At 59.0% G+C, this 23,012-nt stretch overlaps 10 protein-coding genes and 1 non-coding gene across 11 annotated transcripts; 5 read left to right on the top strand and 6 right to left on the bottom strand.

Moving 5' to 3' along the window:
- Positions 1-1,068: 1,068 nt before the first annotated feature.
- PUNSTDRAFT_55827 (uncharacterized protein) lies at positions 1,069-1,517 on the bottom strand. Its single transcript, XM_007388707.1, has one exon. It carries the CDS (start codon positions 1,438-1,440, stop codon positions 1,261-1,263), a length of 180 nt encoding a protein of 59 aa, XP_007388769.1. The 5' UTR covers positions 1,441-1,517; the 3' UTR covers positions 1,069-1,260.
- Positions 1,518-1,818: 301 nt separating this feature from the next.
- Positions 1,819-4,325, top strand: PUNSTDRAFT_128535 (uncharacterized protein). The gene is made up of 4 exons (XM_007388706.1): positions 1,819-2,363; positions 2,421-2,503; positions 2,559-3,125; positions 3,289-4,325. The coding sequence occupies exons 1-4, from the start codon at positions 1,838-1,840 to the stop codon at positions 4,213-4,215; spliced, it is 2,103 nt and encodes a 700-aa protein (XP_007388768.1). The 5' UTR covers positions 1,819-1,837; the 3' UTR covers positions 4,216-4,325.
- A 168-nt stretch (positions 4,326-4,493) lies between these two features.
- PUNSTDRAFT_93421 (uncharacterized protein) lies at positions 4,494-8,185 on the bottom strand (the record flags this gene model as incomplete). Its single annotated transcript, XM_007388705.1, has 11 exons — positions 4,494-4,854; positions 4,937-5,520; positions 5,579-5,887; positions 5,985-6,139; positions 6,284-7,091; positions 7,150-7,215; positions 7,269-7,401; positions 7,465-7,611; positions 7,667-7,762; positions 7,817-7,924; positions 7,976-8,185. 11 exons carry the CDS (start codon positions 8,180-8,182, stop codon positions 4,543-4,545), a joined length of 2,925 nt encoding a protein of 974 aa, XP_007388767.1. The 3' UTR covers positions 4,494-4,542.
- Positions 8,186-8,380: 195 nt separating this feature from the next.
- PUNSTDRAFT_t101 lies at positions 8,381-8,463 on the top strand. The gene has a single exon. It is a non-coding gene; the product is annotated as a tRNA-Trp (tRNA).
- Positions 8,464-8,515: 52 nt separating this feature from the next.
- PUNSTDRAFT_128533 (uncharacterized protein) lies at positions 8,516-9,963 on the bottom strand (the record flags this gene model as incomplete). Its single annotated transcript, XM_007388704.1, has 3 exons — positions 8,516-8,728; positions 8,801-9,888; positions 9,950-9,963. 3 exons carry the CDS (start codon positions 9,961-9,963, stop codon positions 8,523-8,525), a joined length of 1,308 nt encoding a protein of 435 aa, XP_007388766.1. The 3' UTR covers positions 8,516-8,522.
- Positions 9,964-10,450: 487 nt separating this feature from the next.
- Positions 10,451-11,287, bottom strand: PUNSTDRAFT_108819 (acyl-CoA N-acyltransferase; the record flags this gene model as incomplete). Its single annotated transcript, XM_007388703.1, has 2 exons — positions 10,451-10,848; positions 10,906-11,287. 2 exons carry the CDS (start codon positions 11,285-11,287, stop codon positions 10,580-10,582), a joined length of 651 nt encoding a protein of 216 aa, XP_007388765.1. The 3' UTR covers positions 10,451-10,579.
- Positions 11,288-11,564: 277 nt separating this feature from the next.
- On the bottom strand, positions 11,565-13,839 carry PUNSTDRAFT_77260 (uncharacterized protein; the record flags this gene model as incomplete). Its single annotated transcript, XM_007388793.1, has 16 exons — positions 11,565-11,690; positions 11,750-11,838; positions 11,889-11,909; positions 11,970-11,982; positions 12,046-12,109; positions 12,227-12,265; positions 12,371-12,675; positions 12,739-12,780; positions 12,836-12,925; positions 12,983-13,039; positions 13,089-13,106; positions 13,165-13,192; positions 13,249-13,291; positions 13,342-13,365; positions 13,423-13,496; positions 13,556-13,839. The coding sequence occupies 16 exons, from the start codon at positions 13,837-13,839 to the stop codon at positions 11,565-11,567; spliced, it is 1,317 nt and encodes a 438-aa protein (XP_007388855.1).
- Positions 13,840-14,273: 434 nt separating this feature from the next.
- Positions 14,274-15,975, top strand: PUNSTDRAFT_128531 (protein phosphatase methylesterase; the record flags this gene model as incomplete). Its single annotated transcript, XM_007388702.1, has 7 exons — positions 14,274-14,449; positions 14,514-14,860; positions 14,923-15,050; positions 15,100-15,296; positions 15,362-15,504; positions 15,566-15,726; positions 15,789-15,975. 7 exons carry the CDS (start codon positions 14,274-14,276, stop codon positions 15,879-15,881), a joined length of 1,245 nt encoding a protein of 414 aa, XP_007388764.1. The 3' UTR covers positions 15,882-15,975.
- A 1,802-nt stretch (positions 15,976-17,777) lies between these two features.
- PUNSTDRAFT_93411 (uncharacterized protein) lies at positions 17,778-18,398 on the bottom strand. Its single transcript, XM_007388701.1, has 2 exons — positions 17,945-18,398; positions 17,778-17,889 (listed from the first exon to the last, which is right to left on the bottom strand). Exon 1 carries the CDS (start codon positions 18,373-18,375, stop codon positions 17,962-17,964), a length of 414 nt encoding a protein of 137 aa, XP_007388763.1. The 5' UTR covers positions 18,376-18,398; the 3' UTR covers positions 17,778-17,889; positions 17,945-17,961.
- A 140-nt stretch (positions 18,399-18,538) lies between these two features.
- PUNSTDRAFT_146736 (AAA-domain-containing protein) lies at positions 18,539-21,770 on the top strand (the record flags this gene model as incomplete). Its single annotated transcript, XM_007388700.1, has 8 exons — positions 18,539-18,550; positions 18,603-19,133; positions 19,193-19,294; positions 19,344-19,461; positions 19,519-19,666; positions 19,778-20,561; positions 20,615-20,734; positions 20,793-21,770. 8 exons carry the CDS (start codon positions 18,539-18,541, stop codon positions 21,369-21,371), a joined length of 2,394 nt encoding a protein of 797 aa, XP_007388762.1. The 3' UTR covers positions 21,372-21,770.
- Positions 21,771-21,947: 177 nt separating this feature from the next.
- Positions 21,948-22,981, top strand: PUNSTDRAFT_139014 (uncharacterized protein; the record flags this gene model as incomplete). Its single annotated transcript, XM_007388699.1, has 2 exons — positions 21,948-22,575; positions 22,911-22,981. 2 exons carry the CDS (start codon positions 21,948-21,950, stop codon positions 22,979-22,981), a joined length of 699 nt encoding a protein of 232 aa, XP_007388761.1.
- Positions 22,982-23,012: the final 31 nt, after the last annotated feature.

Raw genomic sequence — 23,012 nt, 5'->3', positions numbered from 1 at the left:
GTGTGTGTGTGTGTGTGTGTGTGTGTGTGTGTGTGTGGGGGGGGCTCGAATCACTTATGCGCGGCAGGGGGGAAGGGAAGCGGATAGTTTAGATTTCTGGAAGGGTCGGGCGGTGGCGTTCGCGACGGCGCTGGTGGTGGTGGTGGTGGTATCGGGGATGCGCGCTGGCGCTGGCCTCTGTCTCAAGGGACGGTCATAGAAAGTATATAAATATGCACGCGCGTGAAAGGAGACAGAAAGTTGCGTTGCGTTCCCGAGCGGGTTTTGGGAGGAACCGAGTTGAAGCGGCGAAGAACGCGCTGGCAGTCGAGCGGGACGAAAGATGAAAAGCCATCGATGAAGGCGGGAAGGACGATCGATCTTGGGTTCGGTCATACATAGCTTCTAGCTTCGGGGGGGTTAGGACGTCGGAGAGGGATTGGGGGAGATATGTAGTGATTATCGGTGATCGGACGAGAACGCGCGAGGATCCGCCACAGATGTTTTCGGCGAGGTGATGTGTGGCGCAATCAGAGTTCACCAGGAGACGGGGGTCCTGGGTTCGCATGCTCAGACTTTGGGCCGGTTGGCCGGTGCCCCCGTCGGCTCGCGGTGGGCGGAGGGCGGGAGTAGAGAGTGAGAGAGATTTGCGTTTTCTTTGGTGAAGGACCGAGCTCGACGCACGCTGTAAGGAGATCGAGATCGGTGGCGTTTGCGCGCTCGCGTGTGAGACTCCGATCGAGAGGAGACTGGAGGTGGTGGGTGTCTCGGTGGTACTTAATATGTACATAGGCACGCGAGCAGGCACGCAGTCGACGGCGATGGGCTGGTGCCGCCGTGATGGCTGAATTTCCGAAACGGGCTGCGCTGCCGCGGAAGGCAACGTCACGGCGCGGGGCGAATGCCGCGGCAAGTATGGGAAACAAAGAGGCAAGAGAGGGAGCGGAGAGAAGGCGAGAGAAGGGGAACGGCGGAGATGGAGGAACACGGGAGGTGGGACGTTGTTCGAGAGACGGCGAACTGAGACGGAGGCAGCGGATGACGTTAAGTTCACGTACGACGCAGCACCGGCCTGTGAGCGCGATCCCGATGTATGATGGGGGCTCCGGGTATGTATAGCACAGATGCTATAGCCATCGCCAGCGGAGACGGGAATCTGGAGATGGGGGTGGTGGTGTAGTGGAGATGGGCGGGCATCTTTGAGCAGCTTCTGGGCGATGCTGATAGTGATACCGATCGTGGACGGCGAGCGGGGAAGAGAGGCAAAGGATAGAACGAGAGTCAAGTCGGTGCCGAAGTTGCGGATGGGTCGACGGGGTGGAAGTCGAGCTCTCGTCCCGGTTTGCTGGTGTGGCACGTTCTCTCTTGCCGCTGGCACAGAACGCCGCCCGCCGAGGCCGAGCGCGCGCTGGCAGAGACCAACCTGGAGAAGACCGGCGCGCAATTATGAAGGCCTTTCATTTCGCCAGACCACGAGCGAAATGAAAGCGCGCGCGGAGCGAGCGACAGGGCGACCGCTCGCTCCGACCGGCCGGACACTCGGCGCCGCGGGATCCTCGGCGGAGGAGGCCCGGCGGCGGGGTTTACATAATCGCGACGTCACCCGGTGCTTCGCCGGCCAAGTCCGCTTCCCCGCGCCTCTCGCGTGCGCGCTTCATGTCCGCCGCTCTGGCCCCCGCCACCGTCCCCCGCGCGGCGATCACGACGCACGACGGCGGCGCGGCTGCTGCTCTGTGGCGGACAAAGGTGTATTATTATATGTCCACCGTCCCCTCCCCCTCCCCCTCCCCCTCCTCCTCCTCCTCGTCGCTCTTTCTCCCCACCTCGCCGTCTCACCGTCCACGAACCAAGAACGACCATGACCTCCGCCCTCGACCGCCTCGCCCCCGAGATCCTCGCCCGCATCTCTTTCTTCCTCGCCGCCCCCGAGCTCGCCACCACCGTCGCCAGCCCTTCGCTCGTCGCCCTCCACCTTACCTCGCGCGCCCTCCACGCCGCCCTCCAGGCCTATGCCACCCCACTGCGCGCCCTGCTCTACCGCGCGACGTTCGACACCGCCGCCGCCGCACAGCGCCTGCCCCCGCTCTGGTGCACCCCGCGCTGCTTCGCCGCCGAGCTCGCCGCACGCCTCCCCGCCCTCCGCCGCGTGCGCCGCCGCGCGAATATCCGCGCCGACGAAGCCGAACTCGTGCGCGATCTCTGGACCGTCTTTGTCCTCCTCCTCGAAGACTCGGGCAAAAACTACGCGCTGCTCACCCGCGTCTGCGGCGTGCGCGCCTGGGTGCGCGACATCGTCTGCGTCGTCTTTGGCCGTGGGCCGCACCGCCCAGATCTGACCTTGGCCAGCCTCGCCGTCTGGGTCCTGTGGCTCACCGACGACCACGGTAAGCACGCGTATCATCCATGCCCCGATTCAATGAAACTCACGATCAAGCGCGCAGATACCATCCTCGCCGAACAGGAACAAGACCCGCAGCACCTCATCCAGACGCTGCTCTACACCCTCACCATCGGCGGCTTCCAGGTCGGTCTCGTCCTAATCGTCGCTCTGTCCCTGACACTCACACGCCCCGTCCCAGTGGTCGTCCTACTACGCCCCGACCTCCCCGCACAGCCTCCCCTCTTGTCCGCACGACGTGTCCCCGCACCTCCCGACCGACGGCCAGCCCCCGCCGCTCCTGCACACCACCTACCTCAACCACCCGCTCTCCGCGCGCGTCCCGCCGCTCACCCCCGCCGCGTCCGCCGCCTACCTCGCCCGCTTCGAATCCCGCGAAGTCCTCGACCCCGCCCAATTCGCCCTCCCGCGCACCCGCGCCGACGCCGACGCCCTCCGCCGCGCCGGCCCGACGATGGAAGATGTCGCGCGTCTACGCCGCGTGCGGCTGCAGCTCCCGCGCCGCGGCCCGCCAGACGGCATCAAATCCGTGGACGTGGAGATGATGTTCGATGAGGAGAGGGCGGCCGGAGACGACGACGACGACGACGAGGGAGAGGGCGAGCAGGAGGACGCGAGCGAGCAACACGACGCGCTCTGGTATCGGCTCGTGGCCTGCGTCGACCCGTGCGCGGAAGAGTCGACGCCGCTCCGGGGCGTCGTGCACGATCTCGGCTCGCTCGGCGGGTGCTGGCACGGTCGAATGGTCGTAAGTATCGTGTTCTGTCTTGGCGGCGCGTGCCCTTAAGCTTTGTCCCTTCTCCGGACGTCCATCACGGGATCCTCCGAAATTCAGTTTTTATTTATTGATCACCCGTTCTCGTGTCCTTTGTCCGTCCCGTTCGCTGACCACCCGCCCGGTCCCTCCCCAGGTCCCGGACCCGGAAGCCTTCACGAGCTACCTCTTCGCACCGCCCGCGCCGCGCCGACACCACCACCCGCGCCGGCCGACGCTTGCCCAGATCCGGAGCTCCATCCACCCGCTGTACGTCCGCCTGCGCGAGTACCACTGCCTCGCGCCGGACGAGCCGCTCACGAGCTGCGCGCGGCTCAACCTCGGCGGCGTCTCCATCTCGGCCGATCAGCCGGACGACGGGGACGAGGCGGGCGTGAACGGCGTGCTGGGCGCGTGGATGCCGCCCTGGTGGGACGTGCGCGAGGACGGGGAGGGCGCGACGGTGTGGGACCCCGTCACGCGGCGGAGGACGCGGTACGCGTTGCATCGCGGGGGGCACGGAGCGAACGGCCAGGGAGAGGGGGAGCCCTATGGCGCGGCGGTGATGCGGAAAGTGGCCGCCGCGAAGGAGCGGTGGGCGGCGGAGGCGGCCGTGCACGAGTGTAGAGAAGACGACGTGCCGATGGACGACGGGCCGCTGGGCGCGGACGTCGAGGCGGAGTGGGAGGACACGGTCGAGCACGTCTCGAGCGGCGTGCGCGACATCCTCCTCCTCGGCGAGACGGGCGCGCCGCACGGCGCCGCGTGGGGCGACCACGTCTTCGTCGGCCGCGTCCGCTCCTGGGACGGCCTCGTCGTCCTCCTCCGCCTCCCCCGCCCCGACCCCGCCCGGACCGCGTTCGCCAGCCCGTTCGGGGACGGGAAGCCCATGGCGCCGCACGCGGCGGCGTTCCACGCCGTCCCGCCGCACGATCACGGGCACGCGCATGCCGGCCGCTGGGTGTTCCGTGGGTACATGCAGGGCGGGAACATACTCGGCCGGTGGCGCGATACGGCGACGGCGGTCGACGTGGTCGGACTCGAGGGCGCGTTTTGTCTTAGCCGCGACGAGGTCGGGTGGTAAGAGACGTCCGATAAAGCGGTCGGTTCGGCCCGTTCACGACATGAATGGATTGCCACTTTTTTTTCTTTTTTTTTTGCACGAGGAACGTATCTATCTATCTATCGCGCATACCAAAAGGTCAATACATGCTTTTTTATGCTGTTTCGGTCACACATGCACGCATCTCCCTGACATCCGCGCCCGTCGTCATTTCAACGATAACATGTAGCATTAGTAGACATTGTTTCATAGATTCGGCATAGAACGCGAATACATCAACATTGTGCGCAAAAAGATAACATTTGTAGACTGTACATGGCAAAGATGATAATAGATAGACGAGCTCCGTCAACCGCCCCTCCTCGACTGTCTCGTCACTCGCCGCACCAGCTTCCTTTTCGACGGAGCCCCCGAAGGCTTCTGGTTCTCCTGCGCGCCGTCGTCGCCGCCCGCGTCCGTCGTTGGGTCGCCGCCGCCCATGAGCTTCACGAGCCGCATCTTCTCCTCCTTCTGCAGCGGATCCTCGTATTCGACGCGCATGCCCGAGTCGTCCGGCAGCGCCTCGTTCGCCAGCATCGCGTCGTCCTCCGGCGCCACCGTGAACGCATCCATAGGCAGCTCCGCGAACAGCGAGCCCGAGTTCGAGTTCACCTTCACAAGCTATGAAAACAAAGCACGAAAACAGTGATGCCGGTCAGCCGCGAACCAAAGATGGAGATCTCGTATCTCTGTATGCACCCACCCTGGACTTGGCCGTGGGGCGGGCTCGCTTGCCCGCCCTAGCGCGTCGCGCCGGCCTCCCCGCGCCCTCCTCACCCGCCTCGCCCTCGTTCGCCCGCTTGCCCAGCAGCACGCTGATATTTTCCTGCAGCGCGCGCGTCGCCGCGTCGTCGATCCGGAGCGGCGACGACGACGATGGGAGGAGCATGCTTGCGCTGCCGCCACTACCTCCACCTCCCGTGCGCGAAGCCTTAAGCGGCGAGGGCGACACGGACGACGCGACGCGAACCTCCGCGAGTTCGCGCCGGATCTCGGCCGCGCTCGACGGTGGCTCGGGCGTCGCCGCACGCGGCGGGGTGCTCGCCACCGCCGACGCCGCCTGCTCCGGCTCTTGCAGCAGCATGGGCTCGCCAAAGGACGCGATGGTGCTCTCCTGCGCCTGATCCCGCGCCGCAGGCTTGGACGCGGGCCGAGGCACGGGCCGTGGCCGTGGCCGCATCGGCTGCGCGTTCTGCTCAGCGGCCTGATTCTGCGCGGGCCTCGACACGGCGGCATCCTTCGGCGCGGGCGTGGATCGAACCACTTGGCGCTGGTCTGACGACGTGCCTGCATCACGAAGCATCGTCAGCATGACCCGCCACTGCAGGGTGGGTGCAGTGCGTACCTCGATCCGACGCGAGCTTCTCGACAGCCTGCGGTGGCGGCGGCGGGATCTCGATGAGGAGCGTTCCCCGTGGAGGTACAGCACCCGTGCGTGCCATGTACTCCAGCCATGCCATCCCGACGACAGGCACGCCCCACTCGTTCGCCTTGGCGAATTTCGCGCCGGCGCCGGATGGGCACAGGAGGTGCGTCGTTCGTCGACGAGCGAACTGGGGAGCGTGACCGACGCCCAGGGCGCGCGCGAGCCGACGAATCCAGCACGCCTCAGACTGGTCCAGGCCCGAGAAGCTGAGCTTGATCAAGTCCGCGCCTAGAGGGCGAACTGTGCATTAGAATGTGTGGTTTAATGAAGAAGAGGGACTTCGCGTGTTGCGTTACGTGAACGTGAGACGGAGGACAATGCTCACCTAGTACGGGAGTGTCGATGGTGAGCGGGGTGAACGTAACGTGTTCGTCCGGCGCGCATATGCGGCCTTCGAATATGCAGCGCTCGAGCCAGCATTCGGTCCGGTAGAGCGGACGGCGGCGCTCGTCGGTTTCTTGTCTATAAATCTGGCTTCCGCTGCAACGTAAGGCGGGTCAGAACTCAATGACGATGACAAATACAAGCGGAACTGAAAGCGAGAACACGGAGAGCGCATATAACCTTATAGATGCATCTCTCCGCGGCAAGACAGCAAAATGATGAAATGGGAATGAAACTTACCTGACGAGCCTCACTACCACATAATCCGCCTCGCCGGTCTCACCCTCCGCAATTACGCAGCCGGCCAGACCCTCCACCGCGGCCCGTACGTTCTCGCAGTCCGCCTCGCCCAGACACCGAAACCGCAGCCCTGCGAACAACTCCGGCGTCGCTGTTGCCGTCGCCTTCACACCCGCGGAGGGCCTTCCTTCCCGCTCCGACGCACCGGCCTCATTATCTACCTCCATGTCCCGCACCCCGTTTACGCCTGCATGAGCAGGAGAAGACGAAGAAGGTGACGACGCTTCTCGAGCGCCCACGGTCATCCCCGGCCGGCCGTCGATGGTCAGCCCGCCCGGCGCGCCTGCGCTGAGGAACGAGCTCCCGGGCCTCACGCCCGACAGAGTCGTCGGCTGCGCGCGCCCTATTCCGGACACCATCCGCTTGAACTCCTTCGGCGCCTTGGGGGCAAACGACGCCGAGCGGCGGAACGATGGCAGGCCGAGCACGCTCGCTACGGCGCCACCATCTCCATCCGCGGCCCGGCCCTTGCCCTTGAGGTCTACCTTCGGTCGCGTGGGTGACGGTTCCCAGTCGAGTTGGCGGGGCTGCGACTGCGACTTAGACGGGCTGCGGACGAGGGCACCATCGACAAGGACGAAGCCCCGCGGGCCCAGGAGCGACTCCCAGATCTGGAGGGTGACGGCGGGCACGCGTCGGACCGAAGCTATTTCCTCGTCGGCATCGTCTCCATTGGACTGAGGTTTGCTACCTGCATTGGAAGGAGCTGCGCCGTCTAGTGTGGAGAGTTGCGGAAGCTCCGTCGTAGCTAATGGTTCACGCCACGGTCAATATACGAGCTCGTCTGATTACTGAGGAGGCCTTACGTTCGGAATGCTGCATCCTCGTTGGCCGTGGCCGATCGATGCTGTACTTGTCCTCATCGAACCTGCCTGGAAGAACAGTCGTCAGTTCATCGTTTTCCTCAACAATGAGCAGGACTCGCCTCCAAACGCCACGCAGTCCCAGAACCACTCCTCCCAAACTAGTTTGATGCTGGCCTCGCCGCGGTCATTGAACTTCTTCGCGTATCGGATTTTATCTGTCTGCTCTGTCCCGGAGCACAGGAGATGTGTGACCTGGAAAAGGGTATCCGCTTCAGATATTACTCCTTGGTGAGATAACGAAGCGAAAGGGCGTACCCGCACTGGCCGTTCGATGGCCTTCACGTATTCGCCGCCTTCGCCCTGAACAAGCTTCGCGACGCGTGAGCGTTCATCTGGCATAGCGTCCCCTGACTGACAGATGACGAGCGATGAGAAGATGGGGAGACGATGTGCGTGGATAGACTATATGGAGAATTGAGTCACCGACTGACGAGGGACCTATACGGGAAGGGCTTACTTCCTCAACATCGACATCATCTCCTCGCAGCCAAATCTCATAGCTTGTAGTGATCCACGACGGTTGCATGATCGGGATCTTACGCTCGACCGCGCACTGGCAATCGATTTGAGAATCATGATGACACAGCTAAAGCGAGAGCGCACGCACTTTGTATTTTGCGCTACCTGGTTCAACCGCCAACAGATGGGTGACCTGGTCGGTCAAATCCGAGATGGAGTGCGCGCCGAGCTCTATGGCTTGCTTGTATAGCGTAGCCTGCGCGTGACAGGATCAGCACGGATGCGGGATGACATGGTGGCGACGCACCTTGTCCGAAATGCCTGTGGCACATATCAGAAACCCCTTGAAGGGACGCGGACAAAGGTCGATCACGCTCGTTGAGCTTGGCGCGTCGTCGCTCCGGGCGTGCGCGAGCAGCCTGTCGCGGGTTGGCTGAGCGGCGCCCTTGCGCGCTGGTTGGGCGGGGCGGAGCTTGACATTCGGGACTTTGTGAGATTTGTTGGATCTTCGCATGCTCGTCGCCGTCGTCGGTGATGATGAGCGTAAGGACCGGGTGAGAAGTGAGATAGGAGTGATAGCACTCGCACACCAACGCCGCCCAGAGTGAGACGCGAAGGCGCCCACCCTAAGTCATGTTTTGAAGGCCACGTGCAATGTGTCATTTCTTCTGTTAATTAGCATTCTGTATTTAAAGCCGTGTAGTAACTGTATGAACCCTTGGCGCAGTGGTAGCGCGTGTGATTCCAGTTAATGGAGTATCCACAAGGTCGTCCGTTCAATCCGGGCAGGGTTCACTGCTTTTTGCTGTTGTTTGCAGTGCAATGTTATTTGTGCTTTTTTCTCGCAGTAAACGCTAATATTCCATATCCCGGCTTACAGCGACAGCATACGCCTCCAAAACCACAGCATGCACCATCGGTACCTCACGCCTTTCCAGTGGCGCGCCAAGCACGCGCCCCGACCTCTCTAGGAACTCTTCCAATCCGGGCCACCCGCGCCCTCCGTCCGCACCCCGCACGAGGATGCTCTTTATCATCGGCAGCTCGAGTTCCTCCAGCACTTGACAGGGGTACATCAACTCGCCCGCGAGCAGAACCAAGCGCCTCAACCTCTCGTGCCGAACGTACCTACCCTGATCCCCAGCCTCATATGCTTCCACCGCGCACGCTGCGTCGTCCAGGCGAACCGTCAGGCTCTCGAGTGCGGGTGCACTGGCGAGGATCACGAGCGTCTGTGCGACCGTCACCGGCGGCGCGTGCACCTTCAGCACCAGTTCCGTCAAGCGCACGAGGGGCAGCGCGGGCAGCGCCACAGGCGCCGCGAAGCGGACGTTGTCGAGCTCGAGGCTTGTGAGGCACGGCGCCGCCCAGACACGAGCGTGATCCGCGCCAGATAGCACGTGCGACGCGATGCGGAGTCGCTCGAGGCGCGGCAGCTCGTCGGGCGGCAACGCGAACACCTTTCGCACGACGTCCTCGCAGCCATAGTGCAGATCGAGGTCCCGTAAGCGCGGGGAGACGGAACAAATGGTCCGCGCGCACGCCTTCGCCTCGCCGGGTAGCCATCGGCGGCTGCGAAGCAGCACGTCCAGCGGCAGGTTGCCTGCCCGCGCGATCATCGTCTGCAGCGCTGTAACGGGCTGACCGCGGAAGTACGTCCCTTGGGGAGGGAGTAGACCGTGCACCGCAGGCTGGACTATCGCGAGCGTCGCGTGGAGCCGTGGCGTGGTTAACACGATGCTCCGCCAGAGGGAGCAGACGCGGGCGAGGGATAGCGGCGCCTCGGACGTGCGCGGTCGGAAGGTGAGGTTGAAATGTGCGTCAGGGAGCGCGGGTAGGCAATGCCAGAAGATCTCGCCAAGGACCTCAGGAGGGAGGCGCGAAATGGAAGATTCTGTGGGGCCGGCCTGGTGTGTTGGTGCATTATATACGGCCGCTGGCCAAAGCGAGTTCGCGTTGGTTGTGACCTGCTGGACCAGCTGCTCGAGATGCGTCAGCGTCTGCTGTAGCTGCGCAAGCGTCGGATGCCGTTGCGAAGCAAGAACGGAGACGAGGCTTGGAGTCGTTGAGTCCGGATGGTCACGATTCCCTGCGATCTGGAAATAGTTCGGCGAGGCATTCGATGAGCCGTAATCGAGTTGGACCTGCCCGCGTGATCCTTGATATAGATTGCCCAGGGTAGATTCTGGGTTATTTTCGCCAACCGAAGGACGAGGGCCTCTAGAACATGAACGCGATCAGTGTCAAACGAGCAAACCTGAGCATCATCGAACGGGCTCACCTCAAACGCCGCATTGAGCCGATGCCGCGAAACGGTGGAGAGGCAGCAGGCGCGACGGAACGGGATGAGCTACTCATTGTGTAGATGGGGGCGTATATAAACCTCCCAGGCTATGAGGCTTCCTGAGAGAGCTATGCAGTGAGCGCTGCCGAAGCTTTAGGAAAACAACTCAGAACAAGGCATGATTGTGCGTGAGCAAAGTATGGCGACCATATTCGCAGAGATTCCTCCAAGGTGATCGCATTCAGGTACACCCGAAGAGCAATGCGGAAGTCGTTGACGGGGGCGCGGCAGGAGGCACCGTTGTGGTACAAAGAGAAGGAACGCGATGCTGTCCCTGGGTCGTTGCTCAACGGATAGCTATCCACTTCATCAATGTCCATACCCATGGACTCATTCCTGGATTTTTTTTACTTCGGCACCTCCCTTATAACCTTGACGGCTATAATCTACTGTTTATGCCAACAGCTTGACGACCGTCGACCATGCGCTGATGGCTGTCTGGCACCGCTGACACCGAGTGGGCGTCGATCGGTACCAAGCAAGATCAATAGCATTGTACCTCCTCAACCTCTGAGACGACCCCGAACGGGAGTGTACGGTCGAATGCTCGAATCTCTCTTCAGATAGCTACCTACCCGTCTCTCCGGCCCTCGGCTCGCGCACCATGCACAAGTACCGCTTCTCCCATCTCTCCGCCGCGCTCTCCCCGTTCACCTCCGGGACGACGACGCCCTTCTCCTCCCATCCGTGCCTCAGATACAACCCCACACCCACGGGGGATCCATCCAAGTACGCCGGCATGCCCGCAGCGTCCGCTCGCGCGGTTCCCCAAGAGAGCAGCAACGACGCCGCGCCCCGCTTCTGAAAATCCGGGTGCGTCGCTAACATCTCCAAATCTGCCGCGAATGACTACCATCAGACAGAGTGGGACGCGAGAGTGAAAAGGAACCGACAAAAGTACGGCCTCGGACCCATCAGCCTCTTTTTCGCCTCCAGCAAGCCGGCGAAGAAACTCTGGCACAGCTGTCCATCCGCGTCCTCCGGCCATTCGGGGAGCGCCTCTCCTTTCTCCTCCTCATTCTCCTCCTCGCCCTGCGGCGGGGGCAACACCCATTTGGCAAAGGCGGCGATTCGCCCGGACGCGTCGTCCACGACTTTCAGCATGCGCACGTTCGGGTCTGCGAACCCCTGCGCGAGGTCCTGCTCCCACCATGCTCGCACTCCAGGAGTGCGGGGGAACAAGGTGAGCGAGAAGGGATCGACGAAGGAGGCCAGATAGATGGACGTGAGCTCGGGGACGTCCGCTGGCTCAGCGGGAGAGAGTATGAACGACATATCGGTAGCCACGTGTTCGATAGATTTACAATGAGAGAACTAAGATACGCAAATATCTGCAGAACGCCTCTTATGAGTCATGCTTGCAACAGAAAATGCAAGGAGTCAGGGCATTCATCTTCGGTTCCGACGAGCACGTAAGTATGAGCTTTTGCGTGGTCAAACGTTGCTACGTCAGATGTTACTGCTTGACGAGAACCCGACAACACCTTCCCGTTGGACGCTAAACGGAAGAGAAATATTCTTACATAGGTAATATAGTAATGTACACCCAACCTCAGGAGCCATTAATGGCCGGCCCGACAATGGTCGACTTGACTTTGAACTTCTGCAACTGCTCGATGAACGCGTCGTCCACGCCCAAATGGGCCTTCACCAACTGCGGGGGCGTCAACGCAAGCCACTGTTTTCGCATTGAGCGGTGAATCATGCAAGACGATCCGCGGTAACGTCGACCCTCACCTGGCTCAGGCTAACGTCTTCGAACCTGTCCGAGTTTTGGATCTCGAGGAAGCGGACGGTGGTGTTCCCGATGTTCTCCAAGTAGTGACCTGAAAGGGGGTGTGAGTGCGGGAGCATACGCAAGAAGGCATACGCGTACCGAAGGCTGCCGGCACGTAGCCTGGGCAGAGATCGATCAGCGCTAGCGCAGCATACTGGAACATAGACCATCAACACTCACTGATATCGCCAGCCTGCGAAGGAGGATAGTTGAGACGCTACAACTCTCAGTGATGCGACAGGGAACGGAGACGTACCTGGTAGTTGAAGGTGCGAGCGTTGGAGTCTGCGGCGAAGACGGTCATCCGAGCTTCGCCCTCGCTGAAAGCAAGACACTAAGTGAGTGACCGAACGCGGAAAATGCAACTTCGAATTTACATGACGTATCTGACGTACGCATCAGTAAGGTGATCCACGGGAGTGCTGGGCAGAACTTACCCCCATTCATCCTGCGTCGGGTGCCACTCAACACGGAACCTCAGCCTTACTGAAAATGAATGAAGAATAAGTGTTGCTTACGTGGAGCTCCCTATACAAGACAGGATTCAGATCTGCGTTCCGGGCATGTACGTTCAAACTTACCTCATCGCACCAGGTTCGATGGTCACATCCGCCACCGAGATGTTCCTCGACACCTTAAAGTTCCTCGTGTCCGCGATCTTCGTACTGCCGCCCGAGAGCCGCGTCCCATCCATCTGGGAAAGCGAGAACGTGAACGGATCCGGAACGGTGCCCTGCGGCGACTCCACATCCTTCGCGTCGTCGGAGGGAGGCGCTGCGGGGAAGATGTACAGTTGCTCGGAAGGTATGTGATCGAACGCGGAAATAGGGGTCTGGAAGTTACGGGCGAGAACCTCCTTCGGTACGTGCGAGAACCAATCGGTCAGCTATGTTCAGGGTCGTATGCCGGGTCAGCGTTGTTGCAGCTTCCAGCGATTCGATAAGCGCACCAGGAAGGTCCCGTCTTCATTAAAGTTGCCGTCAGGGAAAACCTAGTGTGCGGATGAGCATAGAGCATATGCGAGCTGCTGGAGTCAGATAACGCACCAATAGAAACTCGGCGCCTTCCGGGTCGTCTGCCGTAGCCTGAAGACTATGTGGTATACCCGCCGGGAAGTACCAGAGATCCCCTTGTTGCTGAACCCAACAATGAGAATATGTAGTATGTAGAGTCCGGAGCGTGACCGGACTCACGACAGTCGCTAGGTAGTTTCGCCCTTCGGTATCGATGGAGGTCACCTGGATCTTACCCTGAAACGTGTTCAGTTCGTGTCATTTCCATTGGCAGCTCTCGGCTCACCTTGAGCACGTATGCCCACTGACATATTTCGAACTACGGTCAGCACCACATCAGCCTGGGTCGGTACCGCACGAACCTCCGCGGCTGTGTGCCAGTGAAGTTCGCTGAATGGGAGGTACGGGGTCAGATATCGTAAAGAATACTGGGCTGACGAACTAACCGAACGGCGCCTGCTTCAAGGCGCATATTGACGCTTGCAAGTCCTATATGCGAGTCAGCGCGTAGCACGGGGAACTATGTGTATAGACCTGACCGGTTGCCGCCGGCATGTCATCGGCTAAGTAGGGTGCAGAAGTCAGCGGTCGAGGGTTAAAAAGATATGCGTAAACCTTACTGTTCTGCTGACGCGCCCATCCTCCGGTCTGCAGTCGGTTGTGGCTCAAAGAGAACGGCCACTTGAAGTTTGACCTGTGGTACATCCTATCGTCAACCTTTGCGATACAGAACCACCAGACGCGAAACCTCACACCGTGCCGTGGTCGGTCGTCGGCGGCGCAAGCAGGTCCGCGTTCTCGCGCTGCAGCGGCTCGTTCTGTGGGCCTATGATGTTCGCGCCCAGGTCGCCGCGGATGGGCTGGTAGGCCCCAGGCTGCGAGCTCGGGGCCCACAGGATCGTGTTCGGGCTGTCGCCGGCGGGCGAGACGGTCGCGGTCTCGCTAGGCGCGGACACCGTGATCGAGCCTGCAGGCGCGCATTGCACGAGCGTCGCGCAGACGAGGAGCGACGCGCAGGCGGTGAGAAGGTTGACCATGTCGGGCTTGAGGTAGGGTTGTGCGCTAGACTGGCAGGGGACTCGGAGGAGCGAGCCTGAATGCGTCTGAGCACGGTTGACGCTTATATTCGCGCGGCGAGGACAGCATCAGTCCAGGAGGTGTCGATCTGCTGTCTTCCCGATGTCCATGGCATCGTCATCGAGCCACGCCGCCGGTGTAGACGAAGCGTCGTACCAGGATTATCGCGCTTATGGGCCGCGCTCAGGGAAGCACTCGGAGCGAGACTCAGACAGGCCACCGCCGTCGTATGCTGACTCGCACCGTCCTGTGAATCTGATTCTTCGGCTAAGGCAATTCAATGGCAAGCTCGTGAACACTGAACGCCGGTGACCTTGACGTCAACCTGAGCTTTGCCGCTGCCTCGTCTACTGACGTCCATCTGTGCATAATCGAGTATACTAGGCTTCATAATATGTCAGATCTGTATCGTTCAGCGATGCACGCGCGCATTGCCAAGCTTCCTCCTGTGCCGACAACGTTATGGCCTGCCACCACGGCGCCATCGTACGATGAAGATGAAGAGGAGGACGAGGAGGATGAGCTCGACTCTCTTGGAGATCTTCCTACAGGCCTCGGGCCGCCCGCGATGTAGGCCCATATTCAGCCTCCCGTTTGATGGTCTGTCGTAACTTCCACGCATTGCCGTAGGCAGGCCAGCACATACGCCTCGGGATCGGTCACGCACCGTCACCCAGAGCAGGGTCGGCCAGAGGCAGAAGGAACAACGCGAGGCGGAGATTAACGAACGATACGCACCTATATCAGCGTCAGGATTCTTCGAACAGGCTCTGCAGGTTGCCGTCCCCAACAGGAATCTCGATATGAGGGTGTACTACACGCCGCCGCAACTCCCTCAGGGCTCGAACGGAAAGGGGACTGTTTTGCTGTGCCACCATGGTGCTGGTTATTCAGGACTCAGCTTTGCATGCTTTGCCAGGGAGGTCTGGGACATGACGAAAGGCGAGCTGGGCGTGCTATCAGTAGACGCAAGGGCGCATGGTAAGCGGACGACGCGCACGTTCAACGGAAGCTGTTGACACACACTCCGTTGTAATCCATAGGGAAGACGACATCGACATCGCAAGATCCACCTCAGCAAGAAGACCTATCAATTGATGTCCTCGTGCAAGACTTCGTCGAGTTGATCAAAGTTGTGTATCCGGATCCTGCTTCCTCTCCTACTCTCCTTGTGAGCAGACCTTGCTCAACAACACCTTCTATGACTAAAACGAACGCAGCTCGTCGGTCACTCCATGGGCGGCGCCATAACCACTCGCGCTATCCCGCTGCTTCAGACCTCCAGATACAATATCACCGGGACCGTCGTCTTGGACGTCGTTGAAGGATCCGCACTGGACGCACTGCCCCACATGAACAGCATCTTGAACGCCAGACCTGTTGGGTTCGATAGCGTTCCGAAGGCCGTGGAATGGCAGTACGTCCAGTATTTTCTTGTGGTCGCTGTATCGTCGCAGTTGACCACTTCCGTCCGTCCATCAGTGTGAACACGAACACAATCCGCAATGAAACTTCGGCGCGCGTATCTGTGCCCTCTATAGTGCACCCCACGCAGTTGAAAGTACCCTCGATGCCCGCTTACGAGTGGCGGACACCCTTGCGATCAACGGCGCCGTATTGGGAAAGTAAGTATCCATCGTCTGTGTGGCCAAACAGTCCCGGGGGTTGATACTGCCTTCACTTCAGGCTGGTTCCGCGGTCTATCGTCGTCTTTCCTCGCCGCTCGCACCGCGAGGCTGCTCATCCTCGCAGGCACCGACAGACTCGACCGGGAACTGACGATCGGCCAGATGCAAGGCAAGTTCCAGATGGCGGTCGTCCAAGGCGTTGGTCATATGCTTCATGAGGTGCGCTGTCTCGACTCCAGGCACTAGAAGCGGTTCTGATGCACGGCCGTACGCGTGCACAGGATGATCCAAGGAAGTTGGCCGAGATCGTGGTGGAGTTCTGGAAGCGGAACGAGAGGCTGCCGATCAACGTGAAGAAGGTGGGAGAGTTGTAAAACAGAGGAGTGGGGACGACGTGCAAGTATGGTCGTTGAGCCGATAGCCTCCTTGTAGCCCGTACAGATACAGATCAAGAGGGCAATTAACACGATATACGATGGAATTGATGCCTCAGGATCCTTGTTAATCAAGTATACGATGAGCTTTTCTTGATGACTTGGATGCAATAAGCGCGATATGCCTGTCAGAGTCACAGCCGCTGGAGGAACGAGATAACGGGTCGGTCCGATTTGGATTTGCAAATTGCTCAGAATGCTATGTTGAACTGGGTATCGTACATATTATATTTGGGACAGTTCCGCGTGCGTATGAGTGATGTACGGTGCAATAGTATGAGGACTGGACAGACTGGCAGTCACAGTCTCGGGTCGCAGAGAGGTGGAGATGGCACGGGATCGCCATATCTGCACTGATGCCTCGGTACCCGCCTGAGTTCCGCCTGCCAGACGTGATCGCGGGTGTTCACCACCTGAGTGATGAACCACTCGTCCTCGCTCTTGACAATTCCGTTCTCCTGTGACAAACGATTCCGATGAGGTCCTCGGGGCAACAAAGGAGGCAAAAACCTGCCTGGCAGAATTGCCTCAGTTGGTTCGCGACGATGCGTCCCAGCTGCGTCCGAGTGAGACCGGTCTGAAGATTCGGATCCCTGAGGTCGTGTCCGCTGCAACGTGTTATGCAAGGCATATAACCCGACCACTGTTGATCGTTCAGCGCCGTTCAAAGACGTCCGACTGATTTTTTCTTTCTTTCTTTACCTTTGCCACAAGCCAAAACTCGTCTTCCGTCTCGAACACGCTTTGACCGCCATTCAACAATTGCGGATTGTCGGGCAGTCGATCGCACTTGTACCTCCGAAACGCCGCGTCGAGGTTGATCAGTCTGCCACCCCGACCTTGAAAGTGAATAGGTGGCCTCAAACAATGTCCCAAAGGCTGATGGACAAGGAAGGACGGATCGGCAACACCCAGTGGCGTGTTATACGGAACGAAAGAGATATCCAGAGAGAACCGTGACAGATCACGAGCCGACTGGAAGTTGCGATTGAGTGCGATGCGCCTACTCGACGGAAGGGAATTATGGAGGCTCACGACAGTCTCACACTTCTCGGCGAATGGTACGGTGACGAGCACTATTTTCCCTGAGCCACAGTCATTGGCGAGTGCGCGAACAGACCCCGTACGATGCGCGGCCGCCGGTGCATACAATGGCACGTCCGCAGAAGGCGCCTGTGGTATCTCGAAAAGTGGGACACGAGCGGATTCTTCGTCCTTCGTAGTACTAATCCTTCGAAAAGATCCGCGGCCGCGGTGCGGCTGAAGTGCCATGTTTTCGAATGGGGTGCTCTGTACGGGAACCGATCTGGAAAAGACGCCGATAATATAAGCGCCGGACGTGAAAGTTTAGTCGAGTGGCGAGCGGTAAGAAAGCGGATGAGAGAAGGGAACCAAACCCGGAAATTTATAGGAAGGACGAGGGCCACAGCGGCTCGAGGGGCCACGGTCTTTCTTGACAGCCTTCCAAATTAGGTTAAGAAACAAAAACTAGGACAAAGACGGAGTGAAAACAGGTGTTGTCACCCAATCACATGCATGAGTGGCTCATCCAAGGTCAAAGCATGTCTTCATATTCCTCCGGCTGCCGAATAAAATCTGTAGTATCGTCAGCGCAAATCACAAAGTATCTTCTCGTCCCATAATCTATCTTGCGGCACCTTGAAACATGACTGTCGATCTAACGATCTAAAGCCGTCGAGTGGAGTTCGGTACTTCGCGCGAAAAATATGACTTCTGGGTGTCATAATGCGTCGCCGACAACAGTGCATGAAACGAATGAACGCCCTGCATTTTGTATGAACGCCCGTCTTGCTCAGGAAGGCGAGCAATGCGTCGATTGATGCATGTATTAAGCTCCGCAAATATAGTAGTGGAAGTCGGCCAGATGGTTCCCTTGCAGATGAATAAACTATGGGTGATGTGGCTCATGCATATGTTACCCTCTTTCCTGCACCCAGCGTGAGTGGAACGCATACACGGGAATAGGCGAATGCATCTCGTACCTCCGAATCAGGGTTTCTCAGAATTTCGCCAAGCTTGAGCCCTCCACGGTGTACCCTCTACTCGCTTTCCTCTCCAGTCTCTGCTCCCGGGCGTCCTTCACGGCGCTCGCAGGTACGTTCTCCACCTCGACCAACTCCTTGATCTTCAATATTTTCCCGGCCGTTTCCGGTGAATGCGGGTGGTACACTGTTTGATGCCGCCTCCTGAGACCCAGTGCCGCGACTGTGTCTTGTATCTTGTCCGGGAGTGAGATGGCGGAGCGCCGTAGGGTTATGCGGAAGTGAGTGAGGGGCTCTGAGTCGGAGGCAGGTTGTGACGAAGAGACAGCCTGTGCAGGCGGAGACGAGCACAGGGCGCGGCCGCTTGAGAATGCGCGGCTCGAACCTGCTCTGAGGAGAGCACGGTGAGTAAGGGTAATTGGGCTTGCCATCTGTGAACGACGGATCGCGACCGTTACGCACAGAGCAGGGACGCGACAAGAAGGCCCAACTGACCGTGCGAATAAACATAACGAAGTCCCATCAGTCCGCGTAACTGATCCGTCGACTTCAGTCTTCGGTGCGTCAAAATTTTGTTCTTGTCAAAAGCCAACGATGCAAACACCTGTACGTCGAATACTGCATGGTCATTCTCATCTGCTTAACAGAGATCAGACAGGGTCCTCATGCGCTCAATCGCTCGATGCAAAATCTCTGGTCGACTCATCGACGCAGCAAGGTTAACTTGAACACGCCTCCGACACCAGGAACGCCCCAAGATGAAGTGCTGCCGCTCACCAATCCGACGAACGGAGAACAGAATCAGGAACGTGCGGAAGGTACAAGCACGGATGTGCAAGCCAAAACCGAAGAGCCACCTGCACCTATTACCTCCACTGCACCCAGCAGCACGAAGCGCAAGGTCCGAACAAGGACGGCGACATCTGACGATCCCAACAAACGCGCAAAACTGTCCTCTTCTTCAGCGTCAAATGCGAAATCATCTGACAAGGACCACTCCCCTCCTACCACCCGTCTGTCAGACTTAGGAGGGGTAGGGGATGCAGTGGAAAAGATGCTAGAGCTGGTCGCCATGCCGCTCTGCCACCCCGAGATATATCTTCATACGGGTGTTCATCCTCCGCGCGGCGTGCTATTGCATGGTCCGCCAGGGTGTGGCAAGACCTTATTGGCAAACGCCATTGCGGGGGTACGTCTCTCTCTTTACCCACCCGCGTGCGCCTTTCTCATCGTTCTTCCCCCACACAGGAACTCGGTGTACCATTTATCTCCATATCTGCGCCATCGATAGTGTCGGGCATGTCCGGCGAGTCCGAGAAGACACTTCGCGACACATTTGATGAAGCCAAGGTGGGTGTCCCCTCTCCATCCCCAGTCCGCGGATCGCTCATGAAAACAGAAACTAGCGCCGTGCCTCCTCTTCATCGATGAAATTGATGCTGTTACGCCAAAACGTGAATCTGCGCAGCGCGAGATGGAAAGGCGAATAGTCGCACAATTTCTCACCTGTATGGATGGTAGGTCAACCGACTCCGGTGATGATATCAGGGCTGACTGTGATATTTGGCCTCCAGATATGTCTTGGGACAAAACAGACAATAAACCCGTCGTCGTCATCGGGGCGACCAATCGCCCCGATTCTCTCGACGCCGCTTTACGGCGTGCGGGTCGATTCGATCATGAGATTAGTATGGGAGTACCGGATGAGGAGGCGAGGACGCAGTACGTGCACATCTTTGTGATGCAATTTCCCTATGTCATGCGCACACTGTCGTCTTTTGTACTCGCACATCCGTATTAATCGCCGTAACTCACTGACGCGTCCCTTCGCAGGATTTTGCGTGTTCTATCGTCAAAACTGCGCCTCGAAGGCTCCTTTGATTTCTCTGCTCTCGCCAAAGCGACTCCTGGATACGTCGGGGCGGATCTTGCGGCGTTGACAGGCGCGGCAGGGATTGTCGCTGTGAAGAGAATATTTCAGCAGTTGAGCGAGGGTACCTTAGTGCTACCGGAAGCAGCGATTGCCGCCTTTACGAACGGTGCGGAAGACGAATCCATGAACGTTGACCGAGACCAAGACATTTCGGGTCACGCCACGTCGATACCGCTCGTGGGCCAGGAGCCGGCGACCGAAGAACCTCCTCGGCCAGCCCCTGCTCCGTCCGCGGCACGTCCAGCGCCGAGCGGGAAGCATATTCCCTTCGCCAACCTCTCTCTCCCCTTGCCATCACCGGGATCATCCATTCTCTCCTTCCTCCAAGCCCACCCGGACCCGCTGACCGAGGCGCAGCTCGCACCACTCTCCATCACGCTCGCTGACTTTCAAGAGGCGCTCACCCAGGTCCAACCCTCCTCCAAGCGCGAGGGTTTCGCAACCGTCCCGGACGTGACGTGGTCCGACGTCGGCGCGCTGCATCAGACACGGGAAGAACTCCACATGGCGATTGTGCAGCCCATCAGGCGGCCCGAGCTTTTCAAGGCGGTAGGGATCGAGGCGGCCTGCGGTGTGCTGATGTGGGGCCCGCCCGGGTGCGGAAAGACGCTTTTGGCTAAGGCGGTCGCCAATGAGAGTAGGGCGAACTTCATCAGCGTCAAAGGGCCCGAGCTGCTGAACAAGGTGAGGAGTTGTTGTCGATCGGAAGTCTGCCCCATGGTTTACACTGCGTGCAGTATGTTGGCGAGAGCGAACGGGCCGTTCGACAGGTATTCTCAAGGGCACGAGCGTCTAGCCCATGCATCATCTTCTTCGACGAACTGGACGCGCTCGTACCGCGCCGAGATGACAGCCTGGTATGTCATCTCGTTCCGCCACTTATCGCTCCGCTCTCAACTAACGTCGAAATTACAGTCCGAATCGTCCGCACGCGTCGTGAACACATTGCTCACTGAGCTGGATGGTCTGGACGCCCGCAAATCCGTCTATGTCATCGCGGCCACTAATCGTCCGGACATGATCGACCCTGCAATGTGCCGGCCGGGACGGCTCGACAAACTCTTATACGTCGATTTACCGTCGGAGGAGGAGAGGGCGGAGATCTTTAGCGCCGTTGCAAGGAAGTTGCCACTCGGGGATGGAGTGAGGGACGAGTGCCTGATGATGGTGAAGGAGGAGTGCGACGGATACAGTGGCGCCGATCTCACCGCCCTCGTTCGCGAGGCTGGTGTCGTCGCCCTCCGGCGAACTCTAGGCACTTTCGATCAGATGGAGACCTCCGGTGCTTCGGTCTCGTCTCCTCCGGGGGAAATCCACGTGCTGGTGACCGCGGAGGATTTCAGGACGGCGTTGGACAAGGTGCAACCGAGCGTGAGCGCCGCGCAGAGGCGAAGATACCAAGCTCTAAGGAGCAAGTTCGCTGGGTTACCGGTACGAATCGGCAAAGAAGAGGAGGATAAAAGAGTCGATGGTGCGGCAGTCAGCTCAGGATGAGGGGGCCTCATCAAACTCAAATCCTTTCACCCTCCGGATCCGAAGGGACACATGCATCCAGTCATCTACATTGACCCCGACGGGCTCCCAGAGGACCTGGCTACGTATTTGTGTCCGCAACGTCGACGTGTTCGCCAACCCCTGCGCCGTTCCCAGGGGATTCGTTCATTGGCAACGGCAAGAGACACAGCATAAATCACCGCAAGCGACGCAGGCCTATCCGACTTCGCGCTTCCGGTGGCTTTCTCCTGGTAATTACATCTTGAACTCGACTGTTCTGTCGGATGATTCGTAGTTCTGGTTTGATGGGCCCAAACTGTAGTCTGTAGAAGGCTGCAGCATACACCTGTGTGGAACTTGTAAGGCGGCTGTCAATTGTTAGTCTAGGGATGCAGAAACCTCAGTTCTTCATTAGAGACGTTCTGTTCCAATAATCATTGGAAACCCAATACCGGATCTCAATTGGAAAACAGAACGTCTCCACTCAACAGTGTACCGAACCGAACCGGAAGCCAAGCAGATATGAGTTCAAGACGCGCCTGTCCTGAACGCCCCCGTGCATGCTTCATCCGTCATATGGCTGCTATCTGCCGGAACCGTGGCGCGATCGTCGATGTCTTCCTTCCCATTCTCCTGGACAAGGCAGCTGCCCTCGGACCGGAGGTCATGCCGGGCATTTTTCTGCAGTTCAAGCTTCGGGAGCTTGCAAGGACGCCGTCTGCGTATATCATCGACGAGGATAATATCAGGTTCTTCTCGAGGGACCCTGCCGATGGGGACGGGCAGACGTTGCGTCCGTATATCAGCTTGATCATGGAACTGGGAGTCACCAACCCTCCTTCGCTACTGCAACGAGAGCCCACACGCCATCATTCGCAGACGGCTGCTGTACCATCCAAGCAGAAGCATCAGTCTGGTAGTCCTCCGCCCATCCAGGCGTCTCTTCTGAACTTGGACATCTTTACGGATTCATCTCGAAGCTACAAGAAAGATGCGCACCCGCGACATAGTTTGTACGTCTATGGGTGCTCGCCCTCGGTTTACAAGGTCATCTCGGAACCGGAGCGTCCTCTCTACAAACTCATCCTGCGCAGCGGAGATCCGCTCGGGGAGCACTCGCAAAAAAATGACGAGACGCTGTCTGCAGTTTGGAATCAAAAGCCCTTCTTTGCTCTCCGGCACGGGTGCTGGGACTGGTTGCAGAGTGAGGTTTTGAACGAGGACATGCCGATCGCTGATGGAGAAGGGATAATCGTTGGGTGTCGTTTCGAAGCGCTGTTGATGATGAAGAAGAGAACGGTGAGAATGCCTTCTAATCCCCCTGGATGCTCTGGTTCGAAACCATGTATTTGTATTGCAACACGTTGAGGTCGAAAAAAGTTGTATTGCTCCATCGTCTACGTCGTACTTTTGCTAGAGATTTCCTCCTGTAGGGACTGCGATTATCAGTTCCAGGTAGAGACGATTCGTCTCTTGGGTGTTAATGTATGCGGCTGACCCTTTCCCCGTTAAACACGCCACCCTCACCACCTAAACAAGGTGCCCATATCCAGCCCGGCACGCCGGGCGGGATCGTCGTTTACGATCGAGTTGAGAAGGAGGCCGGATAGAAACTATGTAGTATTATAGTCTACCATACGG

The sequence above is a fragment of the Punctularia strigosozonata genome (assembly GCF_000264995.1).
Source record: "Punctularia strigosozonata HHB-11173 SS5 unplaced genomic scaffold PUNSTscaffold_20, whole genome shotgun sequence".
NCBI lineage: Eukaryota > Fungi > Basidiomycota > Agaricomycetes > Corticiales > Punctulariaceae > Punctularia > Punctularia strigosozonata.
This window is presented reverse-complemented; position numbering and strand designations above follow the sequence as displayed.